At 46.5% G+C, this 27,881-nt stretch overlaps 1 protein-coding gene and 1 long non-coding RNA gene across 3 annotated transcripts in view; one reads left to right on the forward strand and one right to left on the reverse strand.

Annotated features, from left to right (window-relative positions):
* Positions 1-11,425, reverse strand: part of LOC139577521 (tripartite motif-containing protein 16-like) — a 35,164-nt gene extending 23,739 nt beyond the window's left edge. The window contains exon 1 of the mRNA XM_071404565.1: positions 10,809-11,425. Within this exon, the coding sequence (XP_071260666.1) occupies positions 10,809-11,405 (597 nt within the window). The 5' untranslated portion in view covers positions 11,406-11,425. The remainder of the gene's footprint in view (positions 1-10,808) is intronic.
* Positions 11,426-15,850: 4,425 nt separating this feature from the next.
* On the forward strand, positions 15,851-27,804 carry LOC139577522 (uncharacterized). Of its 2 annotated transcripts, none has more exons than XR_011675320.1 (4): positions 15,851-16,282; positions 16,452-26,962; positions 27,133-27,350; positions 27,556-27,804. It is a non-coding gene; the product is annotated as an uncharacterized lncRNA (long non-coding RNA). The 2 variants fall into 2 exon arrangements; XR_011675321.1 differs by having other exon boundaries at positions 27,133-27,338.
* Positions 27,805-27,881: the final 77 nt, after the last annotated feature.

Here is a 27,881-nt window from a genome sequence, read left to right on the forward strand (position 1 = left end):
CTTAGCTCTCCCAATCAACACCTGTGTTTGCTTTATGCCTTTCTCTAACGTCAATATGCCTTGTATACTGTTGTTTAGGGCAGCTCTCATTGTTATATTTTACTGTGGAGCCCCTAGTCCTGCTCAACATGCCTCAGATAGCTCCTTGTCCCACCCCCCACACATGCAGAGACTGCACCTAGCTTAACTGGCGCCTCCAGAGATGAAACCTCTCTCATCGTCACTCAATGCCTAGGTTTACCCCCACTGTACTCACACCCTACCATACCCTTGTCTGTACACTATGCCCTGAATCTATTCTACCACGCCCAGAAATCTGCTCCTTTTATTCTCTGTTCCCAAGGCACTAGACGACCAGCTCTTAAAGCCTTTAGTCGTACCCTCATCCTACTCCTCCTCTGTTCCTCTGGTGATGTAGAGGTTAACCCAGGCCCTGTGTGTCCCCAGGCGCTCTCATTTGCGGACTTCTGCAACTGTAAAAGCCTTGGGTTCATGCATGTTAACATTAGAAACCTCCTCCCTAAGTTTGCTTTATTCACTGCTTTAGCACACTCCGCCAACCCTGATGTCCTAGCCGTGTCTGAATCCTGGCATAGGAAGGCCACCAAAAATTCAGAAATTTCCATCCCCAATTACAACATTTTCCGTCAAGACAGAACTGCTAAAGGGGGCGGAATTGCAATCTACTGTAGAGATAGCCTGCAGAGTTCTGTCATACTATCCACGTCTATGCCCAAACAGTTCGAGCTTCTACTTTTAAAGATCCCTCTCTCCAGAAATAAGTCCCTCACTGTTGCCGCTTGTTATAGACCCCCCTCAGCTCCCAGCTGTGCCCTGGACACCATATGTGAACTGATTGCCCCCCATCAATGTTCAGAGTTCGTGCTGCTATGTGACCTACATTAGGATATGCTAAACACCCCGGCTGTCCTACATTCTAAACTAGATGCCCTCAATCTCACACAAATTATCAAGGAACCTACCAGGTACAACCCCAAATCCGTAAACATGGGCACCCTCATAGATATCATCCTGACCAACTTGCCCTCCAAATACACCTCTGCTGTATTCAACCAGGATCTCAACGATCACTGCCTCATTGCCTGCGTCCGTTATGGGTCCGCGGTCAAATCACCACCCCTCATCACTGTCCAGCACTCCCTAAAACACTTCTGCGAGCAAGCCTTTCTAATCGACCTGGCCCGGGTATCCTGGAAGGATATTGACCTCATCCCGTCAGTAGAGGATGCCTGGTTGTTCTTTAAAAGTGCTTTCCTCACCATCTTAAATAAGCATGCCCCTTTCAAAAAATGTTGAACTAAGAACAGATACAGCCCTTGGTTCACTCCAGACTTGACTGGCCTTGACCAGAACAAAAACACCCTGTGGCGTACTGCACTAGCTTCGAATAGTCCCCGCGATATGCAACTTTTCAGGGAAGTCAGGAACCAATACACACAGTCAGTTAGGAAAGCAAAGGCTAGCTTTTAAAAACAGAAATTTGCATCCTGCAGCACTAATTCCCAAAAGTTTTGGGACACTGCAAAGTCCATGGAGAATAAAAGTACCTCCTCCCAGCTGCCCACTGCACTGAGACTAGGAAACACTATAACCACTGATAAATCCATGATAATCGAGAAATTCAATAAGCATTTCGGTACGGCTGGCCATGCTTTCCACCTGGCTACCCCAACCCAGGCCAGCAGCTCTGCACCCCCCGCAGCAACTGGGCCAAGCCCCCCCCTCTGCATCTCCTTCACCCAAATCCAGACAGCTGATTTTCGGAAAGAGCTGCAAAATCTGGATCCTTACAAATCAGCTGGGCTAGACAATCTGGACCGTCTCTTCCTAAAACTATCCGCCGCCATTGTTGCAACCCCTATTATAAGTCTGTTCAACCTCTCTTTTGTATCATCTGAGATTCCTAAAGATTGGAAAGCTGCTGCGGTCATCCCCCTCTTCAAAGGGGGAGACACTCTTGACCCAAACTGTTATAGACCTATATCCATCCTGCCCTGCCTTTCTAAAGTCTTCGAAAGCCGAGTGAACAAACAGATCACCGGGGCCTCCCGGGTGGCGCAGTGGTCTAGAGCACTGCATCGCAGTGCTATGCTGCGCCACCAGAGTCTCTGGGTTCGCGCCCAGGCTCTGTCGCAGCCGGCCGCGACCGGGAGGTCCGTGGGGCGACGCACAATCGGCTTAGCGTCGTCCGGGTTAGGGAGGGTTTGGCCGGTAGGGATATCCTTGTCTCATCGTGCTCCAGCGACTCCTGTGGCGGGCCGGGCGCAGTGCGCACTAACCGAGGGGGGCGGGTGCACGGTGTTTCCTCCGACACATTGGTGCGGCTGGCTTCCGGGTTGGAGGCGCGCTGTGTTAAGAAGCAGTGCGGCTTGGTTGGGTTGTGCTTCGGAGGACGCATGACTTTCGACCTTCGTCTCTCCCGAGCCCGTACGGGAGTTGTAGCGATGAGACAAGATAGTAATTACTAGCGATTGGATACCACGAAAATTGTGGAGAAAAGGGGATAAAATAAAACAAACAGATCACCGACCATTTCGAATACCACCGTACCTTCTCCGCTTTGCAATCTGGTTTCTGAGCTGGTCACGGGTGCACCTCAGCCACGCTCAAGGTCCTAAACGATATCATAATCTCTATCGATAAAAGACAGTACTGTGCAGCCATCTTCATCGACCTGGCCAAGGCTTTTGACTCTGTCAATCACCGTATTCTTATCGGCAGACTCAACTGACTTTTTTTCTCTAATGACTGCCTTGCCTGGTTCACTAACTACTTCTCAGATAGAGTTCAGTGTGTCAAATTAGATGGCTTGTTGTCCGGACCTCTGGCAGTCTCTATGGGTGTGCCACAGGGTTCAAATCTCGAGCCGAAAATGTTCTCTGTATATAGCAATGATGTCGCTCTTGCTGCGGGTGATTCTTTGATCCACCTCTACGAAGATGACACAATTCTGTATACATCTGGCCCTTCTTTGGACACTGTGTTAACTTCTCTAGGGTAGGGGGCAGCATTCTGAATTTTGGATGAAATGCATGCCCAAATTAAACGGCCTGTTTCTCGGGCCCAGAAGATATGATATGCATATAACTGTCATGTTTTGTCTTTGATCATGTCTTGTCCCTGTGCTTCCCTCTGCTGGTCTTATTAGGTTCTTTCTCTTTCTCTCTCTCTATCGTTCCGTTCATGCTCCCAGCTGTTTCTCATTCTCCCTACGACCTCATTTACTCTTTCACACCTGTCCCCTATTTTGCCCTCTGATTAGAGTCCCTATTTCTCCCTCTGTTTTCCGCTCCTGTCCTTGTCGGATTCTTGTTTGATGTTTGCAGTTCCTGTGTCTTGTTCCGCCCTGTCGTGTTCTTTTGCCTTCTTCAGATGCTGCGTGTGAGCAGGTGTCTATGTCAGCTACGGCCTGTGCCTTCCTGAAGCGACCTGCAGTCTGTGGTCGCGTCTCCAGTCGTTCCTCTCTATTGACGAGAGGAGGATTACCATTGATTTATATCCAGGAGAATCATTATTTGTTTTATACTGGAATAAAGACTCTGTTACTATTACGTCGCTTTTGGGTCCTCATTCATCAGCATAACAGAAGAATCCGACCAAGAATGGACCCAGCGACTACGGATTCTCTCAACACTGCCGTCGAGTTCCAGGGAGCTATGCTCGGCAGACACGAGCAGGAATTGTTTGCTGCTCGTCATGCCGTTGAGACCCTGGCCGCTCAGGTCTCCGATCTCTCTGGACAGTTTCAGAGTCTTCGTCTCGTGCCACCAGCTACTTCCTGGTCTTCCGAGTCTCCGGAACCTAGGGTTAATAACCCACCATGTTACTCTGGGCAGCCCACTGAGTGTCGCTCCTTTCTCACCCAGTGTGATATTGTGTTCTCTCTCCAGCCCAACACGTACTCAAGAGAGAGAGCTCGGATCGCTTACGTCATATCACTCCTTACTGGTCGGGCTCGGGAGTGGGGCACAGCTATCTGGGAGGCAAGGGCTGAGTGTTCTAACGATTATCAGAACTTTAAAGAGGAGATGATACGGGTTTTTGATCGTTCAGTTTTTGGGAAGGAGGCTTCCAGGGCCCTGGCTTCCCTATGTCAAGGTGATCGATCCATAACGGATTACTCTATAGAGTTTCGCACTCTTGCTGCCTCCAGTGACTGGAACGAGCCGGCGTTGCTCGCTCGTTTTCTGGAGGGACTTCACGCTGAGGTTAAGGATGAGATTCTCTCCCGGGAGGTTCCTTCCAGCGTGGACTCTTTGATTGCACTCGCCATCCGCATAGAACGACGGATAGATCTTCGTCATCGAGCTCGTGGAAGAGAGCTCGCGTTAACGGTGCTTCCCCTCTCCGCATCTCAACCATCTCCTCCCACCGGCTCAGAGACTGAGCCCATGCAGCTGGGAGGTATTCGCATCTCGACTAAGGAGAGGGAACGGAGAATCACCAACCGCCTTTGCCTCTATTGCGGTTCTGCTGGACATTTTGTCATGTCATGTCCAGTAAAAGCCAGAGCTCATCAGTAAGCGGAGGGCTACTGGTGAGCGCTACTACTCAGGTCTCTCCATCAAGATCCTGTACTACCTTGTCGGTCCATCTACGCTGGACCGGTTCGGCTGCTTCCTGCAGTGCTTTGATAGACTCAGGGGCTGAGGGTTGTTTTATGGACGAAGCATGGGCTCGGAAACATGACATTCCTCTCAGACAGTTAGGGAAGCCCACGCCCATGTTCGCCTTAGATGGTAGTCTTCTCCCCAGTATCAGATGTGAGACACTACCTTTAACCCTCACAGTATCTGGTAACCACAGTGAGACCATTTCCTTTTTGATTTTTCGTTCACCTTTTACACCTGTTGTTTTGGGTCATCCCTGGCTAGTTTGTCATAATCCTTCTATTAATTGGTCTAGTAATTCTATTCTATCCTGGAACGTTTCTTGTCATGTGAAGTGTTTAATGTCTGCTATCCCTCCTGTGTCTTCTGTCCCCTCTACTCAGGAGGAACCTGGTGATTTGACAGGAGTGCCGGAGGAATATCATGATCTGCGCACGGTCTTCAGTCGGTCCAGAGCCAGCTCCCTTCCTCCTCACCGGTCGTATGATTGTTGTATTGATCTCCTTCCGGGGACCACTCCCCCTCGGGGTAGACTATACTCTCTGTCGGCTCCCGAACGTAAGGCTCTCGAGGATTATCTGTCTGTTTCTCTCGACGCCGGTACCGTGGTGCCTTCTTCCTCTCCCGCCGGAGCGGGATTTTTCTTTGTTAAGAAGAAGGACGGTACTCTGCGCCCCTGCGTGGATTATCGAGGGCTGAATGACATAACGGTTAAGAATCGTTATCCGCTTCCCCTTATGTCGTCAGCCTTCGAGATTTTGCAGGGAGCCAGGTGCTTTACTAAGTTGGACCTTCGTAACGCTTACCATCTCGTACGCATCAGAGAGGGGGACGAGTGGAAAACGGCGTTTAACACTCCGTTAGGGCATTTTGAATACCGGGTTCTGCCGTTCGGTCTCGCTAATGCTCCAGCTGTCTTTCAGGCATTAGTTAATGATGTACTGAGAGACATGCTGAACATTTTTGTTTTCGTTTACCTTGACGATATCCTGATTTTTTCACCGTCACTCGAGATTCATGTTCAGCACGTTCGACGTGTACTCCAGCGCCTTTTAGAGAATTGTCTCTACGTGAAGGCTGAGAAGTGCGCCTTTCATGTCTCCTCTGTCATTTTTCTCGGTTCTGTTATTTCCGCTGAAGGCATTCAGATGGATCCCGCTAAGGTCCAGGCTGTCAGCGATTGGCCCGTCCCTAAGTCACGTGTCGAGTTGCAGCGTTTTCTCGGTTTCGCTAATTTCTATCGGCGTTTCATTCGTAATTTCGGTCAAGTGGCTGCCCCTCTCACCGCTCTGACTTCTGTCAAGACTTGCTTTAAGTGGTCCGGTTCCGCCCAGGGAGCTTTTGATCTCCTCAAGAAGCGTTTTACATCCGCTCCTATCCTTGTTACTCCTGACGTCACTAAACAATTCATTGTCGAGGTTGACGCTTCAGAGGTGGGCGTGGGAGCCATTCTGTCTCAGCGCTTCCAGTCTGACGATAAGGTCCATCCTTGCGCTTACTTTTCTCATCGCCTGTCGCCATCGGAACGCAACTATGATGTGGGTAACCGCGAACTGCTCGCCATCCGCTTAGCCATAGGCGAATGGCGACAGTGGTTGGAGGGGGCGACCGTCCCTTTTGTCGTTTGGACTGACCATAAGAACCTTGAGTACATCCGTTCGGCCAAACGACTTAATGCACGTCAAGCTCGTTGGGCGTTGTTTTTCGCTCGTTTCGAGTTCGTGATTTCCTATCGTCCGGGAAATAAGAACACCAAGCCTGATGCCTTATCCCGTCTCTTTAGTTCTTCTGTGGCTTCTACCGACCCCGAGGGGATTCTCCCTGAAGGGCGTGTTGTCGGGTTGACTGTCTGGGGAATTGAGAGACAGGTAAAGCAAGCACTCACTCACACTGCGTCGCCGCGCGCTTGTCCTAGTAACCTTCTGTTCGTTCCTGTCTCTACTCGTCTGGCTGTTCTTCAGTGGGCTCACTCTGCCAAGTTAGCTGGCCACCCCGGCGTTCGGGGTACGCTTGCTTCTATTCGCCAGCGGTTTTGGTGGCCTACTCAGGAGCGGGACACGCGTCGTTTCGTGGCTGCTTGTTCGGACTGCGCGCAGACTAAGTCAGGTAACTCTCCTCCTGCCGGTCGTCTCAGACCGCTTCCCATTCCTTCTCGACCATGGTCTCACATCGCCTTAGACTTTATTACCGGTCTGCCTTCGTCTGCGGGGAAGACTGTGATTCTTACGGTTATCGATAGGTTCTCTAAGGCGGCACATTTCATTCCCCTCGCTAAGCTTCCTTCCGCTAAGGAGACGGCACAAATCATCATTGAGAATGTGTTCAGAATTCATGGCCTCCCGTTAGACGCCGTTTCAGACAGAGGTCCGCAATTCACGTCACAGTTTTGGAGGGAGTTCTGTCGTTTGATTGGTGCTTCCGTCAGTCTCTCTTCCGGGTTTCATCCCCAGTCTAACGGTCAAGCAGAAAGGGCCAATCAGTCGATTGGTCGCATTTTACGCAGCCTTTCGTTTCGAAACCCTGCGTCTTGGGCAGAACAGCTCCCCTGGGCTGAGTACGCTCACAACTCGCTTCCTTCGTCTGCTACCGGGCTGTCCCCGTTTCAGAGTAGTCTTGGCTACCAGCCTCCTCTGTTTTCGTCCCAGCTCGCCGAGTCCAGCGTTCCCTCCGCTCAGGCTTTTGTCCAACGTTGTGAGCGCACCTGGAGGAGGGTCAGGTCTGCACTTTGCCGTTACAGGGCGCAGACTGTGAGAGCCGCCAATAAGCGTAGGATTAAGAGTCCTAGGTATTGTCGCGGTCAGAGAGTGTGGCTTTCCACTCGTAACCTTCCCCTTACGACAGCTTCTCGCAAGTTGACTCCGCGGTTCATTGGTCCGTTCCGTGTCTCTCAGGTCGTCAATCCTGTCGCTGTGCGACTGCTTCTTCCGCAACATCTTCGTCGCGTCCACCCTGTCTTCCATGTCTCCTGTGTCAAGCCTTTTCTTCGCGCCCCCGTTCGTCTTCCCTCCCCCCCCCCCCGTCCTTGTCGAGGGCGCTCCTATTTACAAGGTACGGAAGATCATGGACATGCGTTCTCGGGGACGTGGTCACCAGTACTTAGTGGATTGGGAGGGTTACGGTCCTGAGGAGAGGAGTTGGGTTCCATCTCGGGACGTGCTGGACCGTTCGTTGATCGATGATTTCCTTCGTTGCCGCCAGGGTTCCTCCTCGAGTGCGCCAGGAGGCGCTCGGTGAGTGGGGGGGTACTGTCATGTTTTGTCTTTGATCATGTCTTGTCCCTGTGCTTCCCTCTGCTGGTCTTATTAGGTTCTTTCTCTTTCTCTCTCTCTATCGTTCCGTTCATGCTCCCAGCTGTTTCTCATTCTCCCTACGACCTCATTTACTCTTTCACACCTGTCCCCTATTTTGCCCTCTGATTAGAGTCCCTATTTCTCCCTCTGTTTTCCGCTCCTGTCCTTGTCGGATTCTTGTTTGATGTTTGCAGTTCCTGTGTCTTGTTCCGCCCTGTCGTGTTCTTTTGCCTTCTTCAGATGCTGCGTGTGAGCAGGTGTCTATGTCAGCTACGGCCTGTGCCTTCCTGAAGCGACCTGCAGTCTGTGGTCGCGTCTCCAGTCGTTCCTCTCTATTGACGAGAGGATTTCAGTTTCCTGTTTTGGATTACCATTGATTTATATCCAGGAGAATCATTATTTGTTTTATACTGGAATAAAGACTCTGTTACTATTACGTCGCTTTTGGGTCCTCATTCATCAGCATAACAATAACTGGTAGATTTGGATAGAAAACACTCTAAAGTCTCCAAAACTTTTAAAATAGTGTCTGTGAGTTTAACAGAACTGATTTGGCAGGCGAAAACCTGAGAAAAATCCATTCAGGAAGTATATATTTTTTGGGTTTGTAGTTTTCTATTCAATGCCATTACAGTATCCCTTGACTTAGGACTCAACTTGCAGTTTTTATGCCTTCCACTAGATGTCAACAGTCTTTAGAAAGTGTTTCAGTCTTGTATTCTGAAAAATGAGGAAGTAAGAGCAGTCTGAATGAGTGGACCCTAAAGTTTCACTGAGCTTTTTCTTGCGCACAACTGAGAGAGTGCGTTTCTTGTTTACATTTTATATTGACGACGTTATTGTCCGGTTGAAATAGTATCGATTATTTAGGCTAAAAACAACCTGAGGTTTGAATATAAACATGTTTCTATGAACTTTACGGATACAATTTGGATTTTTTTGTCTTCCTGTTTTGACTGCGTTTGAGCCTGTGGATAACTGAAGAAAACGCGCAAACAAAACTGAGGTTTTTGGGTATAAAGAGACTTTATCGAACAAGAGGAACATTTATTGAGTAAATGAATGTCTGCTGAGTGCAACCATATGAATATCATCAAAGGTAAGGGGTTAATTTTATCTCTATTTCTAAATTGTGTAAATGTTCTATCTGGCTGGCTACTGTTTGTAATGATTTGTCTTGTGGGCTATGTTCTCATAATCGTAATGTATGCTTTCGCCGTAAAGCATTTTAAAAATCTGACACCGTGGTTGGATTCACAAGAAGTTACTCTTTAAACCTATGTAAAATATGTTTTGTTTTCTGAATTTTTATAATGACTATTTCTGTATTTGAATTTGGCGCCCAGCAGTTTCACTGGCTGTTGAAGAGGTGGGACGCTACCGTCTCACGTGCCCAAGAGAGGTTAACAAACCTCCAAATGAGCTTCAACGCCATACAACACTCCTTCCGTGGCCTCCAACTGCTCTTAAATGCTAGTTAAACTAAATGCATGCTCTTCAACTGATTGCTGCCCGCACCCGACCAGCATCACTACTCTGGACGGTTCTGACTTAGAATATGTGGACAACTACAGATATCTAGGTGTCTGGCTAGACTGTAAACTCTCCTTCCAGACTCACATTAAGCATCTCCAATCCAAAGTTAAATCTAGAATTGGCTTCCTATTTTGCAACAAAGCCTCCTTCACTCATGCTGCCAAACATACCCTCGTAAAACTGACTATCCTACCGATCCTTGACTTCGGCGATGTCATTTACAAAACAGCCTCCAACACTCTACTCAGCAAATTGGATGCTGTCTATCACAGTGCCATCCGTTTTGTCACAAAAGCCCCATATACTACCCACTACGGCGACCTGTATGCTCCCTTTGGCTGGTCCTCGCTACATATTCGTCACCAAACCCACTGGCTCCAGGTCATCTATAAGTCTTTGCTAGGTATCTCAGCTCACTGGTCATCATAGCAACACCCACCCATAGCACGCGCTCCAGCAGGTATATTTCACTGGTCATCCCCAAAGCCAACACCTACTTTTGCCGCCTTTCCTTCCAGTTCTCTGCTACCAGTGACTGGAACGAATTGCAAAAATCACTGAAGTTGGAGACTTATATCTCCCTCACTAACTTTAAGCGTCAGCTGTCAGAGCAGCTTACCGATCGCTGCAGCTGTACACAGCCCATCTGTAAATAGCCCATCCAACCAACTACCTACCTCATCCCCATATTTTGGTTTTTCTGCTCTTTTGCACACCAGTATAAATACTTGCACATCCTCATCTGCACGTATATCACTCCAGTGTAAATTGCTAAATTGTAATTACTTTGCCACTATTGGCCTATTTATTGCCTTTGCCTCCTTACTTCATTTGCACACACTGTATACAGATGTTTCTATTGTGTTATTGACTGTACGTTTGTTTATCCCATGTGTAACTCTGTGTTGTTTTTGTCACACTGCTTTGTTTTTTCTTGGCCTGGTCGCAGTTGTAAATGAGAACTTGTTCTCAACTGGCCTAAAATATATATTTAGTATTGTGACATAGGGCCCATAGAGAGGAAGGTCTAAAATATTAATGGTCCCTTTACAATATGATATTTATTCGTTGCTAGGTGAATGATTATAGTTTTATGGTTGGCATACATGTATCAAGGGGTTGAGACTGAACTTTGGACTCTTTAAAGGGCATTCAGAATGATAATAGTGTTTGACTTTGTAAAATGGTCATACATTGGAGCAAACTCAATATACTCAAGGTTTGTGTTCATATTTGTACTGCCGTGGATCCATTTAATTTGAATGATCTCATATTCAAACAGCCTTAGTTCCTACTGTATCTTTAATTCTTTGTTTATCAGACAGTCACCAACACGTTGTTCTAGTCTTACCTGTTTCTCAGTCCTCTCTGCTGCAGCTGACACTGTATCATGGCCTTTATGTTCATCCATTGTACACAGATAACAGACACACTGCTGATCGGTACGACAGTAAACCTCCAGCAGTTTGTCATGATGAGAGCAGATCTTCTCCTGTAGTTGTGCGGTGGCTTTGACCAACTTGTGCTTCTTCAAAGCAGGAGATTCATAGTGAGATTGGAGGTGAGTCTCACAGTAAGAGGCCAGACACGGCAGACAGGACATGAGGGCTTTCCGCTTTCTGGTCCCAGTGCAGACGTCACACGCCACATCTCCAGGTCCACCATAGCACAGAGCAGGAGGGGGAGCAGCCTGGAGTTCTGTCTTCTTCAGTTTCTCCATCATCTCAGCCAACATGTTATTTTTCCTCAGATTAGGCCTTGGAGTGAAGGTCTCTCTGCACTGAGGACAGCTATAGACCCCTTTCAGAACATCCTGATCCCAGCAGCCCTCAATACAGTTTCTACAGTAATTGTGTCCACAGGGGATGGTGACTGGTTCCTTCAGTAGATCCAGACAGACAGAACAACAGAACTGGTCCTGGTCCAGCTGAACTCCCTGCTGAGCCATATGGATGGTTGTTCACTCTCACACAGACAGACGACACAGAGACTCAGATCAGTTTAATTTCTTCGGAAGAGAGTTTGTGGGAGGGGGAGGGACTTCCTGGTTCTGCCAGAGGTGGGGTTAGAGGGAGGGAGGGGTGCTGAGAGGGAGCCAGTGAGGTAGAAGTTAGAGGAATGGAGGGAGGGAGGGAGAGAACTGCATGCAAAGTATAGAGTAATTGAGTAATTGTCTCTGGCCCCCTCCCAGTTAGGGGGAGTGATGAGCTCTACAGCAGAGTTTCACAACTCAATCGCTGGTTGAAAACTGTTTTCTGCCCCTCCCAAAAGATAGAATTTGGAGATAATTGGCCCTCTTTCTGGCACTCACACACAAACAGGACCAAGCCTGACCTGCTGAGGAGTGACGGACTCCATCCTAGCTGGAGGGGTGCTCTCATCTTATCTACGAACATAGACAGGTATCTAACTCCCCTATCTCCACAATGAAATAGGGTGCAGGCCAGGCAGCAGGCTGTTAGCCAGCCAGCCTGCCAGCTTAGTGGAGTCTGCCACTAGCACAGTCAGTGTAGGCAGCTCAGCTATCCCCATTGAGACCGTGTCTGTGCCTCAACCTAGGTTGGGCAAAACTCAACATGGCGGTGTTCGCCTTAGCAATCTCACTGGAATAAAGACCTCTTCCATTCCTGCCATTATTGAAAGAGATTGTGATACCTCACATCTCAAAATAAGGCTACCTAATGTTAGATCCCTCACTTCCAAGGCAGTTATAGTCAATTAACTAATCACTGATCATAATCTTGATGTGATTGGCCTGACTGAAACATGGCTGAGGCCTCACCTCCTGGTTACACTAGTGACCATATCCCCCGCGCATCCCGCAAAGGCGGAGGTGTTGCTAACATTTATGATAGAAAAATTCAATTTACCAAGAAATACTAAAACTTTTTCGTCTTTTGAGTTTCTCGTCATGAAATCTATGCAGCCGGCTCAATCACTTTTTATAGCTACTGTTTACAGGCCTCCTGGGCCATATACAGCGTTCCTCACTGAGTTCCCTGAATTCCTATCGGACCTTGTAGTCATGGCAAATAATATTCACATTTTTGGTGACTTTAATATTCACATGGAAAAGTCAACAGACCCAGTCCAAAAGGCTTTCGTAGCAATCATCGACTCAGTGGGTTTTGTCCAACATGTCTCCGGACCTACTCACTGCCACAGTCATACTCTGGACCTAGTTTTGTTCAGTGGAATAAATGTTGTGGATCTTAATCTTTTTCCTCATAATCCTGGACTATCGGACCACCATTTTCTTACGTTTGCAATCACAACAAATAATCTGCTCAGACCCCAACCAAGGATCATCAAAAGTCGTGCTCTAAATTCTCGGACCCAAAGATTCCTAGATGCCCTTCCAGACTCCCTCCACCTACCCAAGGACATCAGAGTACAAAAATCGGTTAACTTCTCTGATCTACCCATCCCGGTATCGGGATAATTGTCATCAGCAACGCTGAATAGCATAGCGCCACAGTCAAATAATATTACAAAAAAATATTAATATTCATGAAATCACAAGTGCAATATTGCAAAACAGCTTAGCCTTTTGTTAATCCACCTGTCATCTCAGATTTTGAAATTATGCTTTACAACGAAAGCAATACAAGCGTTTGTGTAAGTTTATCGATCGCTCGACAAAACATTAAGTACACTTAGCATCAGGTAACTTGGTCATGAAAATCAGAAAAGCAATCAAATTAATCGTTTACCTTTGATGATCTTCGGATGTTTTCACTCACGAGACTCCCAGTTAGACAACAAATGTTCCTTTTGTTCCATAAAGATATTTTTATATCCAAATACCTCCGTTCGTTTGGCGCGTTATGCTCAGAAATCCACAGGAAAGAGCGGTCACGACAACGCAGACGAAAATTCCAAATAATATCCATAATATCCACAGAAACATGTCAAACGTTTTTTATAATCAATCCTCAGGTTGTTTTTCAAATATATATTCGATAATATATCAACCGGGATTGTTGGTTTTTCAATAGGACAGGGAGAAACAATGGCCGCCTTTCTCTGTTGCGCAAAACTCACTCTGAGAGCCCCCACCTATCCACTTACGCAATGTGATCGTTCTCGCTCATTTCTCAAAATAAAAGCCTGAAACTATGTCTAAAGACTGTTGACACCTTAGGGAAGCCATAGAAAAAGGAATCTGGTTGATATCCCTTTAAATGGATGATAGGCATGCATAAGAACAGAGAGGTTTCAAAAAAAGAGGCACTTCCTGATTGGATTTTCCTCAGGTTTTCGCCTGCAATATCAGTTCTGTTAAACTCACAGACAATATTTTGACCGTTTTGGAAACTTTAGAGTGTTTTCTATCCCAATCTGACAATTATATGCATATTCTAGTTTCGGAGGCTGAGAAATAGGCAGTTTCAAATGGGTACGTTTTTTAGCCAAAAACTAAAATACTGCCCCCTATACTTAAGAAGTTTTAACCACCTAACTGAGGAACTCAATTTAACCTTGCGCAATACCCTAGATGCAGTCGCACCCCTAAAAACAAAAAACATTTGTCATCAGAAACTAGCTCCATGGTATACAGAAAATGCCCGATCTCTGAAGCAAGCTTCCAGAAAATTGGAACGGAAATGGCGCCACACCAAGCTGGAAGTCTTCCGACTAGCTTGGAAAGACAGTACCGTGCAGTATCGAAGAGCCCTCACTGCTGCTTGATCATCCTATTTTTCAACTTAATTGAGGAAAATAAGAACAATCCTAAATTTATTTTTGATACTGTCGCAAAGCTAACTAAAAAGCAGCATTCCCCAAGAGAGGATGTCTTTCACTTCAGCAGTGATAAATTCATGAACTTCTTTGAGGAAAAGATCATGATCATTAGAAAGCAAATTACGGACTCCTCTTTAAATCTGTGTATTCCTCGAAAGCTCAGTTGTCCTGAGTCTGCACAACTCTGCCAGGACCTAGGATCAAGGGAGACACTCAAGTGTTTTAGTACTACGGAAGGTGGAGTCAATCACCACCTTCCGGAGACACCTGAAACCCCACCTCTTTAAGGAATACCTAGGATAGGATAAAGTAAGCCTTCTAACCCCCCCCCTTAAAAGAGTTAAATGCACTATTGTAAAGTGGTTGTTCCACTGGATATCATAAGGTGAATGCACCAATTTGTAAGTCGCTCTGGATAAGAGCGTCTGCTAAATCACTTAAATGTAAATGTAAATGTACTATATCTCTTGACACAATGATGAAAATAATCATGGCCTCTAAACCTTCAAGCTGCATACTGGACCCTATTCCAACTAAACTACTGAAAGAGCGGCTTCCTGTGCTCGGCCCTCCTATGTTGAACATAATAAACGGATCTCTATCCACCAGATGTGTACCAAACTCACTAAAAGTGCCAGTAATAAAGCCTCTCTTGAAAAAGCCAAACCTTGATCCAGAAAATATTTAAAAAACTATTCTATATCGAATCTCTCATTCCTCTCAAAAAACTTTTTTTCATGTCTGTGACGGAAGAGTCCGTCACTGGCCGCGGGCAGCATTTGGTACACACACACACACACACACACACACTCATCACGTCTCCCTGCTCCGTTATCAGCTACGTTAACAATGTGGGTCGACACACAAGTTAGCTTCCCTATCTTAGTACATACATTACAGTTTATGGTATAAAGAATATCCAGACAAGCGTTCATGTTTAATTTAAGCAACGTTTATTGTACTTATCAATGTTATTGATGAGCACGTTGTTTGTTTGGTTCTGTTCCTCTCTCTCTGTCTCTGTAGCTTCCGGTTGGGATAAGGACCAGAGCTACGGTAATCAGGCTGGGATAAGGACCAGAGCTACGGTAATCAGGCTGGGATAAGGACCAGAGCTACGGTAATCAGGCTGGGATAAGGACCAGAGCTACGGTAATCCGGCTGGGATAAGGACCAGACCTACGGTAATCAGGCTGGGATAAGGACCAGAGCTATGGTAATCAGGCTGGGATAAGGACCAGAGCTACGGTAATCAGGCTGGGATAAGGACCAGAGCTACGGTAATCAGGCTGGGATAAGGACCAGAGCTACGGTAATCAGGCTGGGATAAGGACCAGAGCTACGGTAATCAGGCTGGGATAAGGACCAGAGCTACGGTAATCAGGCTGGGATAAGGAACAGAGCTAAGGTAATCGGGCTGGGATAAGGACCAGAGCTACGGTAATCAGGCTGGGATAAGGACCAGAGCTACGGTAATCGGGCTGGGATAAGGACCAGAGCTACGGTAATCAGGCTGGGATAAGGACCAGAGCTACGGTAGTCGGGCTGGGATAAGGACCAGAGCTACGGTAATCAGGCTGGGATAAGGAACAGAGCTACGATAATCGGGCTGGGATAAGGACCAGAGCTACGGTAATCGGGCTGGCTTTGTAGTGCCTGTCCCGAATGGCTCGTTCTTGTGAATGGGCATATTGGAAGAGTCCATGTCAGTAGGGATTCGATTTTGTAAATGTGTTATATTGGTGTATTGTATCATGAGAAACGTATTGCAAAGTTGTAATGTATATAATTAATGATGTTTAGCTGAGTGGAAAATGTAGGCTTTATGAAGGTAATTGCTTAATTAATTAGTGCTTGGTATGTTCTGATGGGAGGGGCTTCCCCTACAAAAGGAGCCTCTTTCAATTCAAGGGGGAGGGACCATTATGGTTTGAGCTGTTGATGGGGCAGCATTGTTTCTTAGCTGTCCCCATAATGTATACTTTTGATGGCTGAACTTTTTCTTCCTTCCTTTTTCTTCCTGAACACCAGAAGCACAGAAGAACTTTTGCGGCTCCGTCATCTTTTTATTTGATCGAGGTAAAGTTTATCTGTTTATCCTTCTGGCCTACTCTACGCGACAATGTCAAAACTGTTATTATATTCTATGTTAATATATTATATCTATAGGCTCCACTCAGTATAGTGTTAATGATGACTGTTTGTGTACATTGATTGAATGGTTAGGACTATCTCTCTGTATTCACAGTTTAAATCCCAAGAGACCAGGAGACCTAAAGGAAGCCTTCAACACTGCATCCCTTCATCCAGTCATAGTAAACAATCTGTCTGTCTGCCTGCCTGTGTCTATTGTGACAGCTGTAAACAAAGCCAACTTTTCGACAGTTGTTGTTGCTATCAGTGCTGCACAGCTATTATCAGGTCTCTCCAGAGATGGTAGATCAGGTTCATCTCTGGCTGGGCCACTCAAGGACATTCAGAGACTTGTCCCGAAACCAAATCTGTGTTGTCTTGGCTGTGTGCTGAGGGTTGTTGCCCTGTTGGAAGGTGAACCTTTGCCCCAGTCTGAGACCCTGAGAGCTTTGAAAAAACAATTTATCAAGGATCTCTCTGTACTTTGCTCTCTTCATCGATCCTGACTAGTCTCCAAGTCCGTGTCACTGAAAAACATCCCCACAGCATGATGCTGCCACCACCATGCTTCACCGTAGGGATGGTGCCAGGTGTCCTCCAGATGTGAGAATCTTGTTTCTCATGGTCTGAGTGTCCTTTAGGTGCCTTTTTGCAAACTCCAAGCGGGCTGTCATGTGCCTTTTACTGAAGAGGGGCTTCTGTCTGAAGGCCTGATTGGTGGAGTGCTGCAGAGATGGTGGTCCTTCTGGAAGGTTCTCTCATCTCCACAGAGGAACTCTGGAGCTCTTTCAGAGTGACCATCGGGTTCTTGGTCACCAACCTGACCAAGGCTCTTCTCCCCCGATTGCTCAGTTTGGCTGGACTGCCAGCTTTAGGGAGAGTCTTGGTGGTTACAAACTTCTTCCATTTAAGAATTATGGAGGCCACTGTGTTCTTGTGGACCTTCAATGCTGCAGAAATCTTTTGGTAACTTCCCCAGATCTGTGCATTGACACAATCTTGTCTTTGAGCTCTACGGACATTTCCTTCAAACTTATGGCTTGGTTTTTTCTCTGACATGCACTGTCAAATTTGGGACCTTATATAGACATGTGTGTGCCTTTCCAAATCATTTACCACATGTGGATTCCAATCAAGATGTAGAAACATCACAAGGATGATCAATGGAAACAGGATGCACATGAGCTCATTTTAGAGTCTCATAGCAAAGGAGCTGAAAACGTATGTAAATAAGGTATTTCAGTTTACATTTTTCTTCTAAAAACCTGTTTTTCGCTTTATCAATATAGGGTATTGTGATGTCATTATGGGGTATTGTGTGTAGATTGATTAGGAACATTTTGTATTTAATCCATTTTAGAATAAGACTGTAACGTAACAAAAAGGGGAAGGTGTCTGAATACTTTCTGAATGCACTGTACTGTATCTTCCACTGTTCTCTTCTCACCACAACATGTTTTTCCACATTCTCACACACATTCCTCACTGCTGCAGACCTTAGCCTGAGTCCCAGTCTATTTGTGACATCATGCCAACTCCTTGTCACTCATGGTGATACCAAATGTTTGGCCTGACAATGACAGCAATAGAGTTGGCAAGGACACAAATCTATGACCAGGCTACAGACACCTAGGATTATTCCTGTAGTCAACTCACACTGCACCACAAACACACACACTAACCCAGTACCTGTATGTCCCCTCTGTCTAGGATCAGTAACACACACTAACCCACTACCTGTATGTCCCCTCTGTCTAGGATCAGTAACACACACTAACCCAGTACCTGTATGTCCCCTCTGTCTAGGATCAGTAACACACACTAACCCACTACCTGTACGTCCCCTCTGTCTAGGATCAGTAACACACACTAACCCACTACCTGTACGTCCCCTCTGTCAATCTGTTTTCTATTTAGAGAATTATCAATTGTCATGAACTTGTATTTTTCTACTGATACAAACTGTCTTTGTGTAACTTAGTAACACGGCTAAGAGCAGTTTGGGTGTGACCACAGTAAGTGACACATCCTGTTTTTTTGGTATCTGCAAAGGGCACAGCTGGGTGGAGCAATGCCAGAGTACAGAAACTAGCTGAGCAGTAGCACCTAAATATCAGCAGAAAAGAGTAACAAAACTGCCGGTTATCACTTATCTGCACTCTATGCCTCCACCTGTTGTATTCACAAAGCTGCTTACTGCCACAGACAAAGAGGTTGTACTTTTATATAAAAGCTGAGACCCAATCCTGTTTGTTGGACTTTTGACTCTGCACTATTGAGTGATTGTCAACCTATCCAGATGTGCAAATCTAAAAATAAAGTTGCTGTTTGAAGAATCTACAGTCTCTCTTCCTTTTGGTTACAATTTCCATGACAATAGTCATCCTGCTGCTTCCACGCCTCTGGTGGGTTGTAGTACAGACAGACAGTACATTAATATATACAGGACTGTGTGGTGGTAACCCTGTAGTCATCCTGCTGTCTCTACCTCTCTGGTGGGTTGTAGTACAGACAGTACATTAATATATACAGGACTGTGGTGGTAACCCTGTAGTCATCCTGCTGTCTCTACCTCTCTGGTGGGTTGTAGTACAGACACACAGTACATTAAGTGGATAGCAGAAAACACACCTACTGTTTACCCATACTTCTAGGACAGACCAGCAACTGTAAAAGGTCTCTGCAGTTTTAGAAACTGTTCTTCATCCTGTAAGCTTTTGCAGGAATTGTGATAGCACAATACTGTAAAGCCCAGGAAAATGATCAGGTACAGTTGGCTACAATACTGTAAAGCCCAGGAAAATGATCAGGTACAAAAGGCCATCTGGAATCTGCTGACATCACCGCACAACATCAAGATCGCTCTAATCACAGTCGGAAGACAGTTAAAGAAACCTGAGTGGACTTACGGAAAGGCTCTGTAAGAAATTATATTTCAATTTTTTTTCAGAACACAAATGTGTTCTCTTGTTTTGTACTGTTCTGTAGTTTCGACCCAATGATTCATCGGACAAACAAAGACCTTTGCGTGCTGCAGGCCCAGGCATGGATCAAAGCTAGAAAGACATTTAATGACATCATCAAGAGATATGCTGGATCCTATGTCAGAGAGGTGTTTTTGGGACCACATCGTGTCTATTGTCCTGTTAATACCACTTGTGAAAAACAAGTGTTTGAAAACATACTTTTCCCTCTTCCACTTGCCAGTCATGACTTGGCCTCATGGGCTGAGGATCAGTGTACCGGCATTCATCGGAAGAAGGTGAGGACCAAGGTGCAGCGTGATACGTGTTCATATTATTTATTCGAAACTGAACACTAAATACAAAATAACAAAAGGAATAACCGAAACAGTTCTGACAGGTGATACAAACACTAAACAGAAAATAACCACCCACAACTAACAGTGGGAAAACAGGCTACCTAAGTATGGTTCTCAATCAGAGACAACGATAGACAGCTGCCTCTGATTGGGAACCATACCAGGCCAAAACATAGAAATACAAAACCTAGACATACAAACATAGAATGCCCACCCACATCACACCCTGACCAAAAAATAGAAACATACAAAGCAATCTACGGTCAGGGCGTAAACAATCAGAGATGCCGGCTAGGCAAAGGTTTGAACACCCCCTCTCCTGGGGGCCAGTTTACTGACCGGTCGTAAATACCGGGCAGACTTTCTCTTCCTGGCCATGCAGTATTAAGGGAGAGAAATTCTGGTGGAACAAAATGTTGTAAAACGTATATGGTTAAATATGAAACTCTTTGTGAGAAGGTGAAATGTGATGTTAGCCTTCTAAATGAGACAGTGTTTCATATAAACTTTGCCAAGTCAGTAACCATGCCCACTTGGGCACAGACATTGGCAACTTGATGGAACGCCCTCTTTTGCCAGAGTGCTTATAGAGGACTGCTAACGAAATTTACATTAGACAAAAACACGCAGGGTTTCTGCCGGTGTGTGAAGTGGTTCCAGCTGAATACGTTACACATGGTTTGAAAACTTCCAGACCAGAAAATGGTAAAACCCTCTGAAACTCACTACACAAGAAGAAGAAACTCACTAGACCGTAACATTCCTAGGCTGCAGCTAACAAAAAGAGAGCAGACATTTCTTCTTCTCCTTTGTTCACACGGCAACTCCTGTGCCGGGGAAAATGGAAGTTCCGCTTCCTTTGAACTCCCGTTTGATTTCAGCTTTCTGCGAATCGCGTGGTACGTTGTATCTTATCCAACCAATTACAACTGATTGGATATCGTTCGAATTCAATTTTAACTAAAGTTCAAAATGCCAGTCTTACCTTTTCAGGTGGATCTTTTGAATAATATCCAAATTGATTGGTTTCTACAAATGAGACAATTTAAACCTTTCCACATTAACCTAGATACAGCAATGCTTTCAGGTTAATTTAAGTTTAATTCCCAAATAGTCTATACAGGTTTGATTTATCATGACCACTAAATTTACTTTTGCAAGCTCATTGAGTCGAACTCCCACATTACTGATCCAGTATTGATGGAAGTCCCGCCTCTGCGATACAAACCCTACCTGTGCCATTAGGGGTAAAACAGCACAAATTGTGACAAACGCTCTCCAAAATCAACCATTGGGTACAAGGTTCTCTCTAGTTTAGCCCTGATGTATCACCAACAGAGATTGGCATTGGCCCAGTACCGCAGTGCACAGAAAAAGCACTAGCAATAACTGGTTGATATGAAGGGACAGGTGGTGAGAACCGACCAACTAATGACAACAGCAGAAAATGAAAACATTCTGCTCGCCGAGGAACTGCATTTGAAAACTGAACAATTAAAAGTAATGGTAAATACTTATGATGATGAATGAGCACAAACTCTTAAAAAAAAAAAAATCTACAGAAACAACTCGATTTAGCCAAAACTAAATACGATGAAGTCCATGCTAAACTATATAAATCTGTCTAGTTATCTACAAACAGGAGCGTGCAATTTTATAACATGCATGCAGTTTTGATGAACGTTACACAAAGCAACACTGTTCTAGTCCAAATGCTGCAGACCAAAAACGATCAGTTAATGAACACAATGACCAAGTTGGATGACAAATCAGAAGAACTCATTGAAGTCGCTGACCAAATGAATGATGAGAGAACTCAGGTGATGAAGATGGAAATGTTGATTTCTTAGCAAGCGGAGGAAATCTCATCACTGAATATCTTGCTCCGTACTCAAGTCCTCTATCTGCAAACCATGACAGATAAGTATGAGGCCGAATGGAGCAAGTGTGACACTCACATGTTTAAAATCAGTACTCTAAGCGCCCAAGTGGAATCTGCTATGCAGCAGAATACCACCCTCAGGTATCGCGCTACAGCGTGACTACACAACAAAGCAACCGGAGCTCGGTACTCAAAGGAGTGAAGACTATAAAAGGTTTCAGATTGACCACTCTTTTCATGATTTCGAGCCAGCAGTCTCTGTGAATGAGCAACTTCCCTCCTCCTTGAAGTCACTGTTGCTGAGATTAACTTCACTTGTCCTTCGGACACTTCCGCAAGCACTGCGGCCGTCTCAGGAATAAAAGCATTGACATACAGAAGGTACTCTGCTTCCGATGACACATTTTCAGCTTTGAAGGGGACTGAAACCCCTCACAATGAAACTTACGGCCAGTACCGCAACTGACCCGAGGACTCCCACTGGTGAAACTGTCCGATACTGCAGACAGATACCCTCCTCTCAGTTCACAGGTACTGGAACGGTTGCCACATGCAGACGCTGTGGTGACTGACAGACCTCGACAGCCACTAAGTGTTTTGAAGCACAATCACCAGAAGATTTGGTTGAAAGGTTACAGCCGATCTAATACCAACGTGGCTGCTGATAACTTATACAAAGGGTCCGACTTTTTCATTTGTGCCTCAGATACCAACACCAACCGCTGGTGGGGGAGTGTTCCGAGACACAAGGGGGGGGAATACTAGCCCAGACCCATGATGAGCCTCATTGAGGCCAGTGGGGGGGTCGAGACTATGCGCAACACCGTACAAGGCCACCAGAGCAGAAAACAAATCTAGTTGTAAACTTTCCCATGAGAACAGAGAGGAGCGGACGGGCCCCTCGACGGGGGATAACCTTAGAAAACATATAAGATATTACTGAGGTGTCCCACACTGGTCGTAAAAGAAGTCCAGTGGACTTTCCACCTCCAAAACAAATGGCAACAATAATCATTCCTTGCCATGTATAGTTTCAACTACAATGCACATAGTAAAATGCTCTAATCATGTGTTCCGGTAGGATAACATTTCAGAATAAATCGGTAGGATAACTGGTCCCCTTGAGTACCAGTACCAATGCCAGCACAGTCAGTCCAGCCACAGTCAGTAGGAAGGTTAGAGACCTCACAAGTCAAATTGCTTTTGATAACAGCGACAGAGGAATTAGTAGTCACTCAGATTGGAACATGTGGAAGAGAATCTCCAAAACATTCTTCTGATGTAAGAGATATAAATATCTTTAAGAGTTAATTCGGGAAAAAGTAACTCGTTAAATAAACTTTTTCCGTGGTGCCGCAGGTTACTAATGAGTTAATTGTTGAATGATTCATTTAATAATTAAACGTTAGGTAATCGGTTTGATAAAATAGCATTTCATGACATTAAATTAAGCCACGTCATGACATGCCTCTTCCATTTTTGTGGGTAATGCTGTAATTAGTTGGTTGTCATTTTGGGTAGAGCAGACATTTACATATTTGTGTTAGCTGCATGTGTGACAACTCCACCAGTCCTATTCATTTACAAAGATTATACCTTTAATGTTAGAGTACTTAATACACTGCAAATTGGGGTGATTTTTTTTCACATCTAGCCGAGGTATCCTTTTGTAAAGGTTGAAGAGTCTATTGTCTTGCTAATAGCCCATCAGGAAACGTTGTTTGCACCATAGGTTTTAGGCCTGCAGTAGGTTATAGTAATCCAGGCCCTTCTGCGAATGTTTAAAAGTCCAAAAGTTATGGGTAGAGTCCGAATTTTGGCTGTCAGAAGTCAGAAGTATTACAATCAACCAATGTCAGCTTTTAAATGCTTTATTATCCAAACGTTTAAAGTGCGTGTGGGCGCTGGAGAGAATGTATTTGACTTTTTAAATATTGGCCATCAACCAAAAACACAACTTCTTTTGTATTTCAATGTGAGGAGAACTGGAAAGGTGTGACTCCAGGTTACAATAGGCCATACATATACAGCAGATTGCCTCACTTTGATCATGCTGTAACAACGTACTGTAGCAACATGACCAGGATCTCTATTCATTTAAGTGAGCAGATTAGGGCTTTCAAGAGGAACAGAAAATGGCGTGTCAATTGATAAACCATGAAACCATCGAAAATCTCTTCCCAACTACGTTGCAATCTACATGGCACAGCTGTCAATTAGTATATTTAAGTTTAACCACAATATTTGCTGTTTTATTTGTTCAGTCTTTTCTGGTGGATTATTTAAACTGAAATTGCAACCAACTTTCTATTGCTTGTTTAAAAAATAACAATATTTTGTATTTTGTTTTCAAACAACCAAAAGTGAGTGGTTGTAATCTGAATAAAGGGAAAAAGGCTATTATTGAATATGGGGTGAGACATTCTTACTAATTTGTAAATAAAGCCAATTTGTTATTTAGAAGGATTTATTTCTGTTTTTAGAGGGAGAGAAACCAAAAGCCCACCGTGCCTATTTTTCGAATATCGTCAGTCCACATGTCAAGTGTAATTCCCCCATCGTATTTACCCAAGTTCTCTCTTAATAACTCCAGGACCACCAACAGTTTTGGTGTTGTTGCCTGATGCAGGACTCTAGTGTCAGAGAAGAGAGTCTCGGACTGAAAACGCCTCCATTAATTTACAAAAAGATAGTACATTTGTGCCACAGTTTAGATTACCGATAGATCAGCGTTCTAACTCCCCCTTGTGATAGTGTGGTGCAATGACAGAATGACACCATCTACCACTAACGGTCGCGGCATAAGCTCATAACTTTTAAAGGAAGAACCACTGAACCACTGTTCATCTTATCATATTTCTCCAATGCCAAATCAATGTGTCTTGTTGGCGACGAAACTGTCCCTGATTGCAAAGAATAAAATCTGAGATATCATTATGCAGGGTACTTTCAAAGGTTAGGCCTACCTTTACACCCCAGACAGAGCAAGCCTACCTTTACACCCCAGACAGAGTAGACCTACCTTTCCATCCAAGACAGAGCAGGCCTACCTTTACACCCCAGACAGAGAAGGCCTACCTTTCCACCCCAGACAGAGTGGGTCTACCTTTACACCCCAGACAGAGCAGGTCTACCTTTACATCCTAGACAGAGCAGGCCTATCTTTACACCCCAGACAGAGACGGCCTATCTTTACACCCCAGACAGAGCAGGCCTACCTTTACACCCCAGACAGAGAAGGCCTATCTTTACACCCCAGACAGAGCAGGCCTACCTTTACACCCCAGACAGAGCAGGTCTATCTTTACACCCCAGACAGAGCAGGTCTACCTTTACATCCCAGACAGAGCAGGCCTATCTTTCAACCCCAGACAGACCAGGCCTACCTTTACACCCCAGACAGAGCAGGCCTATCTTTACACCCCAGACAGAGCAAGCCTACATTTACACCCCAGACAGAGTAAACCTACCTTTCCACCCCAGACAGAGCAGGCCTACCTTTCCACCCCAGACAGAGCAGGCCTACCTTTCCACCCCAGACAGAGCAGGCCTACCTTTACACCCCATACAGAGCAGGCCTATCTTTACACCCCAGACAGAGTGGGCCTATCTTTCAACCCCAGACAGAGTGGGTCTACATTTCCAACACAGACAGAGTGGGCCTACCTTTCCACCTCAGACAGAGTTGAACCCAATCAACTGAGCCCGCGGTTTGTCAGGCCGTTATTAACCCTCCTCAGGACTTTAGAGGTAATATATCGTTTGCAACTCCCTTCTGATTACCCCATTAACCCGACTTTTCATGTGTCTCTCCTCAGGCCAGTGGTGCCTGGTCCCCTCGCTGAGGCTGGACCCAGTGACGCCCTGCCTCCTCCTCTGGACATCGAGGGAGGTCCGGCATACTCGGTCCATGAAGTCCTGGATTCGATGCGTCTCCAGTACTTCATCGACTGGGAGGGGTACGGCTAAGAGGAGCAGTGCTGGGTCCCTGCGGTTGACATCCTGAACACTTTGCTGACCAGAGACTTTCACCTTCGGCCCCCTGATCGACCCCCTGATCAACCCGCGTCCCCATTTTATTGCTGCTTAATCCGGGGTTACAGCACCCTGGCCTCCCCCCTGTCTGTACTCACCTCTACCAAGGTACTGTTCACATGGTCCTCTGCCGCTGACCGGGCGTTCCGGGACCTTAAATCACTGCTTCACCACTGCTCCTATCCTGGTTCATCCTGACCCTTCCCGTCGTTTCATGGTGGAGGCCGATGCTTCGGATGTCGGAGTGGGGATTGTTCTGTCCCAACGTTCTGCCCTGGACATTAAGCTGCATCCCTGCGCATTCTTGTCCCACTGCCTCAACGCCACGGAGAAGAACTACGATGTGGGGGATCGGGAGCTTCTCGCGGTGAAGATGGCGTTGGAGGATTGGAAGCACTGGCTAGAAGGGGCGGAACATCCGTTCATTGTGTGGACCGACCACAAAAACCTGGAGTATCTCCGCACCGCCAAGTGCCTCAACTCCAGGCAAGCGAGATGGGCCCTGCTGTTTACCCGGTTAAACTTTTCCTCTACTACCGGCCAGGATCCAAGAACGTCAAGCCGGATGCCCTGTCTCGCCGCTTTAACCCCACGGTTACCACCCCGGAGCCCGAGACCATCCTTAACACCACGTGCCTGGCGACGGCACTGAGCTGGGGTATAGGGAAACAGGTCCGGGAGGCGCAGCGGTCCCAGCCGAACCCTGGGGGGGCCCAGATAACCAGATGTTTGTGCCTAACGCTGTCCGCTCCGTGGTCCTGGATTCCTCCAGGCTTGTCTGTCACCCGGGCTCTCGTCAGACTCTGGACTTCGTGCGACAACGCTTTTGTTGGCCTAATATCTCCCCAAACTACCCTCGGTCAAGGAGATGGCCCAGCTTATGATGCAGCACGTCTTCCGATCCACGGACTCCCCGTGGACATGGTCTCCGACCGGGGTCCGCAGTTCTCGTCCCGGTTCTGGAAGGCGTTCTGCACGCTCATTGGGTCGTCGGCCAACCTGTCCTCCTGATTCCACCCCAGTCCAACGGCCAGTCGGAGCGACTCTTCCCTGCCTTGTCTCCGCCAACCCTACCACCTGGAGTCAGCAACTGGTATGGGTTGAGTACGCTCACAAAACCCTTCCTTGCTCTGCCACGGGTCTCTTGCCCTTCAAGTGTTCTTTGGGATGTCAGCCTCTGCTCTTCCCCGAGCAAGAGGAGGAAGTCAGCAATCCCTCTGCCTAGATGTTCTTCCGCCGCTGTCGCCGTACCTGGAAGAGAGCCTGGGCCGCTCTGCTGAAGACCACTTCCAGGTATAGGCGACAAGCGGATCACCACCGGACCCCTGCTCCACGCTATCAACTCGGGCAGAGGGTATTGCTTTCCACCCAGGACCTGCCCCTCCAGGTGGAGTCCCGTAAACTTTCCCCCTGTTTCATCGGCCCGTTCCCCATCCCTAGAGTCATTAGCCTCACTGCTGTTCATCTTTTGTTACCCCGTACCCTCTGTATTCACCCTCCTTTCCATGTGTCAAGGATTAAGCCCGTGTCTCACAGCCCTTTGTCTTCTGTTTCCAGGCCCACCCCTCCGCCCCATGTCATCGATGGCCATCTGGCGTACACCGCGAGACGCCTCCTGAGTTTTCAACCACAGGGCAGGGGTTTCCAGTACCTGGTTGACTGGGAGAGTTATGGTCCGGAGGAGAGGTGCTGGGTCCCCGCTAGAGACATCCTGGACCCAGCCCTCATCGCCGACTTCCACAGCCGGTACCCCAGTCAACCAGGTATGCACCCAGGTAGGACAACAGGTGGCGCCCCTAGAGAGGGGGGGGGGGGGTACTGTCACATCCTGATCTGTTTTACCTGTCTTTGTGATTGTCTCCACACCCCTCCAGGTGTCGTCTTCAGTTGACAAACCAGTTCGTCTTGTTTGTCAAGTCAACCTGCGTTTTTGTGTCTCAGCTACTGCTTTTTCCAGTCTCTCTTTTTCTCGCCCTCCAGGTTTTGACCCTTGCCTGTCCTGACTCTGAGCCCGCCTGCCTGACCACTCTGCCTGCCCCTGACCCTGAGCCTGCCTGCCAACCTGTAACTTTGCCCCACCTCTGGATTATTGACCTCTGCCTACCCTGACCCTGAGCCTGCCTGCCGTCCGGTACCGTTGCCCCACCTCTGGTTTACTGACCCCTGCCTGCCTTGACCTGTCTATTGCCTGCCCCTGTTGGATTATTAAACCATTGTCAATTCAACATTGACTGCATCTGGGTCTTACCTTCATACCTGATAATGTTATCATATAATACGATATAATGACTAGAATAGAATAACAG

The sequence above is a fragment of the Salvelinus alpinus genome, chromosome 6 (assembly GCF_045679555.1).
Source record: "Salvelinus alpinus chromosome 6, SLU_Salpinus.1, whole genome shotgun sequence".
In the NCBI taxonomy this organism is placed as follows: Eukaryota; Metazoa; Chordata; class Actinopteri; order Salmoniformes; family Salmonidae; genus Salvelinus; species Salvelinus alpinus.